At 34.3% G+C, this 8,620-nt stretch overlaps 3 protein-coding genes across 3 annotated transcripts in view; 2 read left to right on the top strand and 1 right to left on the bottom strand.

The window, feature by feature from the left end:
- Positions 1–2,168, bottom strand: part of LOAG_16387 (hypothetical protein) — a gene marked incomplete at both ends in the record, with an annotated part of 2,982 nt that extends 814 nt beyond the window's left edge. The window contains 3 exons of the mRNA XM_020449041.1: positions 486–819; positions 1,712–1,804; positions 2,052–2,168. Coding sequence (XP_020307495.1) covers positions 486–819; positions 1,712–1,804; positions 2,052–2,168 — 544 coding nt within the window. The remainder of the gene's footprint in view (positions 1–485; positions 820–1,711; positions 1,805–2,051) is intronic.
- Positions 2,169–4,507: 2,339 nt separating this feature from the next.
- Positions 4,508–4,847, top strand: LOAG_16386 (hypothetical protein; the record flags this gene model as incomplete). The annotated part of the gene is made up of 1 exon (XM_020449040.1): positions 4,508–4,847. One exon carries the CDS (start codon positions 4,508–4,510, stop codon positions 4,772–4,774), a length of 267 nt encoding a protein of 88 aa, XP_020307494.1. The 3' UTR covers positions 4,775–4,847.
- A 252-nt stretch (positions 4,848–5,099) lies between these two features.
- On the top strand, positions 5,100–7,532 carry LOAG_16385 (hypothetical protein; the record flags this gene model as incomplete). Its single annotated transcript, XM_020449039.1, has 7 exons — positions 5,100–5,238; positions 5,409–5,502; positions 6,001–6,096; positions 6,266–6,416; positions 6,712–6,881; positions 7,081–7,273; positions 7,410–7,532. 7 exons carry the CDS (start codon positions 5,100–5,102, stop codon positions 7,530–7,532), a joined length of 966 nt encoding a protein of 321 aa, XP_020307493.1.
- Positions 7,533–8,620: the final 1,088 nt, after the last annotated feature.

The following is an 8,620-nucleotide window of genomic DNA, read 5'->3' as shown; positions in this document are numbered from 1 at the left end:
TTTTATTTAGACAATTTTGTGACAATTTTTGTGACAATTTTTTTTGACAACAGTTGTGACAATTTTTATTTATTATTTTTTGTGACAATTTTTATTTTTTTTTTTCAATATTTAAGTGTTAAAAATGTGTCACAATCAGGTACTATTTTTTGCATACAATGACATTTGTTTTCATACCCAATGGAAGGTGGCATTTTGTTACATTTATCTTGAATCCACCTATCGATACAATGAATAAAAGTCAAAATTCGTTGCAGTCTTAATTATGTCCATTATTTACTAGACTTTTCAAAAGAGACCAAAATTATGTTCATAGAAGCTGTGATAACTATAGAAAAGAAATATTTCGATTTGATGTTACACTTTTGCATGAAGATGAAGACATGGCTGATGGAAGCTGAAAGAAAAAAATTGATAGTAGTCAAAAAAAAAAATTCTGTCCATTATTTACTAGACTTTTGAAAAGATACTAAAACAAAATGAACCGTAAAAAGTGGTGTTGTTGCAATGACTTCGCGATGAAAAACCATTTGTGCTAGCTTTATCAATTTGAATACGTGGGATTGAAGCAGGCAAGATGTCAAAAGGTTGTACCGGTGTGACTGGACGGCCACCATGTACTGTTTTGTTACATCGGTTACAGTTATTGTTTGTTTTCTTTAAATGTCGGTACCAACAAGTATTTTTTGATGAAGTAATTGGACCGAGCGGTTCTACCGGTGTTATTGGTCGTACTGGACTTACTGGTCTCACTGGACTCACTGGTCTCACGGGACTCACTGGTCTCACGGGACTCACTGGTTTCACTGGTACTTCAGGCTGAAAATGCTGCAACAATTAAAATTACATTATTTCTTACCTCATCTTCAAAAATCTACTTTTTGCACAAATAGTCGTTAGTTTAAACATTTCCCACTCCCTTAACGGATTGAATTGGAATGATAAACGAATTGTCATTGCAAAAGTCCATTTTCCTTAACCCAGAAATCATAGAACTATTAATTCATAAAGAGCTATTATCAAATATAAAGTATATCTAATTGTAATGTAAATGGCGAGCACAAATAGAATGCCCTTCCTTGTCTCGAGATATGCATTACGGTACAGTGAGAGAAGAATGAAGGTTTGTGTCGTTCACGCTTAAATTTCATCACGTTTTCAGTTGCATCGATAGTCATCAGAATGCCATCTTAAAGAACTATTTGGAGATTGTTAGACAGCTCTTAACAAATATGAATTAACAAACCTTTTTCCTGAAGAACATCAACTTAGCGGAACGCAATACAACCAGTGAATATGTGTGTGCTATTGGAATTTATGTTTCTGATTATGTTTGAGTTTATTTTGTTTGTTTTAAGCAAATAGTGCATCCTCTGCTCGTATGCCTATTTAAACATCTTCTGGAGAAGCATTACCACGCATACACAAATAAACCCATCCATCGATTTGATCAAATTTAACATCATCAAATGGAAGTCATTGACAGTTTTACTGATTGATGCACTATATTCACATCGTAAAGAGTGAAATTGCGTAGATCGACTGTTTTATTTATGAATAACAAATTCTCCAGTTTCTTTACTTCTTTTACCACATTAGAAACAAACCGATTCTTAAGTCCATCGATAGTAATCAAGGGAAATTCCTAAATTTCAAAATTCCAAATGTTTAGAAAGTTGTGCGAATGCCGTATTTAAATACAATGACTTACATCCTTTTCAATATGAACAACAAGTTCACCATTTTCATCTCTACCATAAGTTCTCCGTTCCGCATACGTACTGCAGGAGTATTCTCGTTGTTGCTAGGTTAAATATATATAGAAGCTCTTTTTAAATTCGTAATTCCATTCTTGAATTTTTCAATTGTTATAGAAATTCAATTTTCATTGTTTCAAAGATAAATAAATCATTCGATAAGCATACTGAGGAACATATTGATTTTTGTTTTTTGGCTTTTTTCATGAGAACAGTAGTGCGTTTACAGCAGTATGCGTACTTGCCTAAATTTATTTTCTAAAAAAGCACCAAACTTTCACATCCCAAACTTACTCCTATTTCTGGAATGCCATGAATATCCTGTTCATAACTTTCGCTAACATGCAAGTCATCACTGTCGAGATTACTAAAATACTGAAAAAGAGATACTGGAGAGTTCCACCACACCATTTTCAGACTAGGTAAATATTACTAATTGTAGAAATCGTTTCGCAACGCACGATGTTTTCAAATGACTCACATCTTTTTTCCAATCAATTGATTTCCGACTAAACTTCTATAAAATATGTTTGGTTTTTGCCAGTCCTCATTGAGTCCAATCTACCTACTCCAATTTGTCGTTTCACTTTTCCTTTTTGAGCTAACACAGTTGAAAAAGTTAAATTTCGCCTGCTATTATTTTTCTTACCGGGACTTTACTTTTTCCCATACGCATTGCGTATCACGACCAATAACAGTTGTGAAAAGAAGTTATACCACGGAACCTCAGTGAAATTCTGAAACGAAAAGCCAATTACAGCAGCAATTTAAAGACTAGAGGTTATGACAAATGTTTCAAATTGTTCAAATGGGCGAATGGAAATTTTTTTGTTACATTTTGTAGAATAAATGTGATTCTCAAAACAGTTAAGATTTTAAATGAGCAAAGCTGATCGCAAAATTCATCAAAACACCTTCGAATTTTCATCTCGAAGTTAGAAAGTCGCTGCAACCAAGCATGTCAAGTTATAAGTCAAAGTACAAGAAGTAGAAACGAAAGATGGCACTAAATAGATATCATGGGACGAAAAGTGAACGAGAGCGTTCAGAATCGAATAATTTAAGGACGAATGCTCCGCTCTGAAGTAAGTGAAAACTGGACTTTAGAAACATAAGATAACATGCTTATACCAGGTCTCTGTTAATCTTTTTAAAAGTGTTGCTTAAAAGTTTATTTAATTGTTAAAGAATCTAAGCCTTTAATTCAAGGTCTTTCGACTACTGCTCAAAGAATAAGTGTTCTAAATAACCGTTACTTATGAGAAGAGTGATAGATTTTCCATTGCTGTTAGTTGTGCTTTTATGAGATAAAGTGCCATTTTGTCCATCCATACAAAGCTATTAAATGACCAAAGAAGTTATACAGCAGTTTCGCATCCCCCTAATATTCAGGAAAAAAAAATCCTCGAGAAAGGATGAAATGACAGAATGGATTAGGAGAAGGAGAAGGAAAGGGTAAGAAGATAAGTACTGCTACATATAACAGTGTCGTGTTTTGATGATTTTCAAAACCAGCTTATTCATATCCTATCCACTCTTCCAAATTGCATATCTCCTCCTTCTACCTCCTCCCCGCTCTCATTTTCTTTTTGTCATGAATAAACCTGAAGTTCCGCAAGAAAGAAAAATATAAAAATCATCCAAATTCTTTTCTGTGTATGTAGAATGTTATCGCTATGCATAGAATTGTATCTCTGCTTAATGATCATTGATTAGTATATGGTAACAAAGGCGCCATGTTTTCGAAGAAAAGTTCGATGATTCCTGTAACCTCAAAACTGTATCAGGATCCTTCCTATTCGTGGAAGAGGATGCTCCTGAACACCAAAATTATTTTAAAGTAGGTGTTTCGATGAGTCACCTGGATAAACGTGTAATTGCTGATTTCTTTGTTGTATTAACAAATTTATCGTAATAAAGGTTTTAACTACCCAAGTTTGAGGTGGAAATGGAGAGAAATTTGCAACTTTGTGTTACGTTGCGTATTATACTTCCAAGAGAGTATTATACTTTTGCTTCAATTTTTCTTCGAAAACATCATTGGAATTAAGTCTCTAAAAGGATAATCTCAGATAAATTTACAATTCATATTGCACAGCATAACCACTGTACATCACCTGCAGTACGAACAGATATACAACATGCATTCATAGTATAGCATGCAAGAACTCAACATGATATACCGAACATCTCCCAGCAATGCTTTTCACAGACAAAAGTGTGTCACCTGCTCGTAAAGTTCGTTCATACGTCTTCCCGTCTTTCCAGTCAGCGCATGAGCGAACTGTTTTCTACCAACAAGATCGCCTCTTTTTGTTGTAGAAATTAGTTTTTTTACTAGGGATTTGGGAGTGGGATATCTCGGGGGAAAATTGGAAATTGATAGAATTAAATGCTAAAACAAGATGGAAGTTATTATAAAAGAATAGGTGATTAGATTTGTAATGCTTGTCTTAAAGATTGAACAATTTTTGAAAGACAAAAGTAAAATAGAGGGAAGACTGTTAATGGATGCATAGAAGGTAATCATGCAAATTCAAAGATCATTCAGTTTTAGTGTTTAAGATTGCCTTCGTTACGATAACTGAAACCATCACATTTTGTTTTGTTTTGTAGCGAACTCTGGTTTGCAAAGAAAAGAAATGACGAGAAGCAGCACCAACTTTTTCCTTTTTTTTGACTTTCACGCGAAAAAGTTTGACGTTTGGCTTATGTAAGTTTATTTATGGTTTCAGATCAAATTATAAGCTATGAAATCTCGAACGAATAGCTTAAGGGGAAGTCCGGAAACTACAGCAAGTAGTTCAGCAGAATATAGCGAGAGCAATGATAACAGCGATCGACATTCAACAACACCATCAGTGGAGATGCAGTTAGGAGACAGGAAAAGTTTTAGAAAAAAAGAAAAAGAAATGAAACGAAGAGAATCCGAGCATTCTGATGACAGCAATTTACCTGTGAAATTTCGTCGGAAAAATGACGGGTATTTTAAAAGGTTGGTATATTTCCTTTCATGATTTCTATAAACTACTTTTGTTTCCTTTTCGGATATGACCTTTGCACACTTCATTTTTCCATTGATAAATCCTCTGTAAATGTCCTATCTTATATTGTAAAGAAAAAATTGAAGCAGATCTCGTCATGGAAGAAATATGCATGCCAGCTAAATTGTCACTTATATACTGTTATCTCAAACTTATTTCACCAAACTTTATCGATGATAACATAGTTTTTGATATAACGATATTATTTATTACACTTTACATAGGGTTTTCATTACATAGGCCTTTCCTGTGCTTAAAGAATTCACTTTCTTTTTTTAACGATCGCCGAAAGTTCGAAATGGGAATCGGAGACGAACTAGAAAACGGGATGAGGACGATAGAAGGCGAAGCCGTTCTAGAGATGGTTATAAGAGAAGAAGTAGCCGTTCTATATCCCGTGAACGGTACTATGTATCTAAATCTCGGAAAACGACGAGGTATTTGATTTGTTCGTTCTTTTTTCTCATTCCACTCCCTTCATTTTTGTTTGTATCATGTTGTCTTTGTTCCTTAATTTTTGGATGTTATTTTGGTCGCATTTTTATTAAGGGTTTAAAAAGTTCTTTCTTTAGATCATCGCACTCGCCAACTTCTGTAAGACGTGCAGGTATCAAAAAAGAATCCAGCGATGGTGAAGGCAGTGATCACCAGGAACTGGATTCACTGAAAAAAAATGCTCGAGAAGATGCTATCTGGGCAGAGTGGATTTTTCTTACTTAACGTTCTCATACATTTAATATCTGTAGAATACTGATCTACCTCTTCTAGAATTTAAATTTATAAAATTTTTGGATTTTCTTTTTCTGGCGGAATTTTTTCAAATTTGTATTCAAGTTGATATTAGAGACATCCTTAATCTTTTATTCTTAACTTGACGAACTAATTTCCTCGTTCTGATGATAAGTACATTACAATCTGATTTGATTCACACGAGTTCTACTCTTTCTTGTACCAGCCACTGCATAATCTAAATGTCATCTTGAACACAAAACGAGCTTTGAACGCAGAGAATGAAGTTCATACTCTAAAATATACTTTCTTGCTTCAAAATATAAAGTGAAGTTTAGTGTTTCAAAATTCGGCACTGAAATATGTAGTTGTTTATCAGAAAGTTGTTTTCGTCGTTGTTAACCGACCCTACTTTGTGTAAAAGAATAATACATTTATTGAATTTCTTTGTGAACATTCGATATTTTTAGGCGTCGCAAGGAACGTGAACGACGTTGTGAGTGGGGCGTTCGCGGTGTTTGGGGACGTTCTCCCCTCATGCATGAAATACATCAAGTGTATGAGGAGTAAGCTTAGTTCGTATTGTAATCGAGGGCTTTGTTAGCTTTATATTTAATTTCTTTATGATAAAAAATTTAAATACTTATTAAACTTGCTTACTGATGGTTTCTATGTTATTTAGCTAAAAGGTTGCGAAATATTGTTGCTGCTATAAAGTTGTATTGATTACTTCAGGTATGAAAGAGTGGAGGAAGAGCTTCGAAAAGAGGAGGAACAGCTGCCTCAACCTTTGAATATTAAAGCCACTGAAGTGGCAAAAAGATCGAAAAAGGAAGAAAAAGGAAATAAAAAGAAACAGAAAGAAAAAAAGAAGCACAAGAAAAAGGTTTTCTATTGAATGTTTATCTTTTTGTTTACTGCATTTTCCTCTTAACTCATATCGTATATATTTTATCAAGACGATGTGGTAATATACACTTCTGACCTGTCCTGTTTCCTGGAACTCTTAAATTATTTCGCTTTTTGCCATATTAAAAAAGAAATGTATGTGTGTATCTATTATTAAACTATTTTCAATTATACGGATACGGTACTGTCAGCATATCTTAATAGTTATTATCATATTCCAGGTTGAGCCAAAAAAAAAATGTGAAGTTTTCGATAAGTCTTTGATATTCTAGCATAAGAAATCATCGAGCGAAAGCGAAGAGTGGGTGGAAGTGACCGCTGAAATGCGAGAAGCTGAAGCAGCTCGAGAGAAATTAGAAGAAGCTGCAATGATTGGACCCGCAATACCAGACCATCTCCAACAGAAACACGCTGCTTTAGTGGATACTACAAAAAGAGTAAAGTAAGGTTTTCTTTGACTAAAATTTCTAGCTAAAAACATGTTAGGGAAGCCAGCTTTCTGCACAATTTGGCCAACTAATGAAATCATATGTGTAAAGATCCAAAACAAAACCAAAACCGTTTATCAGCGAAGTGAAAATTGTTAGTTTGTTGTAAGCAGAAGGAACAGAGATAAATTGAGCTATGAAATTTTTTTTCAGTTATGGGAAGGACATGTTACGAGGAGAAGCGGCAGCAATGGCTTCATACATTGCACAAGGAAAACGAATACCTCGACGTGGTGAAATAGGTCTTTCATCGGCAGAAATTTCAGAATATGAAAAAATAGGTTATGTGATGAGCGGCACAAGACATAAAAGTATGGAAGCTACCCGTTTGAGGAAAGAAAACCAGGTCAGTTTAATATCACTCGTCGCAGCCTAACTTAGATTGGTAGAGATATTGAATCTGTCTTTTTTTGTGACTCTTCTGTGATATATAAAAATGTCTTTGCATAAAAGTCTAAGCTATGTTTTCAATGTTTTTCCAGGTTATGACAGCTGAAGAGAAACGGCTTTTGAGCGGTTTTACTCATGACGAAAGAAAGAAAAAAGAAGAAATTGTGCTGCAGCAATTCAAAAGTTTTATAGAATCGAAAAAAGGGAAAAATTAATGATTGTACATTGCATCTTTGTTCTCCAATCCGTTCACATTTCATCTTGTAGTTTCTAGTTTTTGCTGAAATGATGTTATTGTTAATTCTGCGTTATACTCAATTTATTCATTCGTATGAAATCTTTTTCCTGAGAATATATCCGTGTTATACATCAAGAATTTATTAAAGGCGTTGATCTTCTCCTTTACGTTACTAGCATTCGCTTTTACAAAATCAAGTCTAAAGGCATTCCCTCAGTTTTTCCTTGAGGGACACAAGCGCATCCTTGGTGAGTGAACGATGCAACTGCGAGATTTACTGTTTGTTTGAGCTGATAAACCCAGCTATCACTATCAGCAATAAGCAGCTTTGAAGATACATTGAGCACAAGGCAATGGACGAGAGAGAAGGTGTTCTCTTTGCGTTTGCCATATGACTCTTCTCTTGGAACAAAATACTGGCTGCTTTCTTTGAATACGGATGAGAAGTTTAACACTAATCCCACTCAAAATTGTTGTTTCACTCTCACGTGTTTCTTATATTGAACTACACTTTGTTTGTTTATCTCTAATCAAAATCTGTAAAAACCATTTTGATCAGTATTTTACGGCACTGATTACTTCTCTTGTAAACATTCATTCCCTCTTCATACCATTTGCTTAATATCACATAGTTTACACAGTCTTGACATGTCACCGTAATTGAAAATAAAGAAATTTAGTTTCAAATCATTTTGATTTTATATGAGACTTTTCAAGTGAAAAGAAAATTGCCAACGATTCTACCCGGGAAATTTATGGATAGCTGAAGAGGATTTTTGGAGGATATAAAATTGTCATCGTTTATCGTTATACTTTCTATCCATCCATTTCATAACATTGTTTTGCCTTACTAGCATTATGAATTTTTGTGGGATTGTGATTTATGTTCTTTGAGAAGTTTCCCTCTTGAAGTTACGATCTTCCAAATATTGATTAAGGTTTCTTGGTGGCTTTCTAAGTATCGAAACTTCCCGAATATTGTCTCTCGTCTTCTATGTATTGCTAAAATTTAAGAAACCATTTTGAAAGTGACCAAAATTCCTCTCTCTCTCTCTCTCTCTCTTT

This window comes from Loa loa (assembly GCF_000183805.2).
Source record: "Loa loa unplaced genomic scaffold supercont3.2, whole genome shotgun sequence".
In the NCBI taxonomy this organism is placed as follows: domain Eukaryota; kingdom Metazoa; phylum Nematoda; class Chromadorea; order Rhabditida; family Onchocercidae; genus Loa; species Loa loa.
This window is presented reverse-complemented; position numbering and strand designations above follow the sequence as displayed.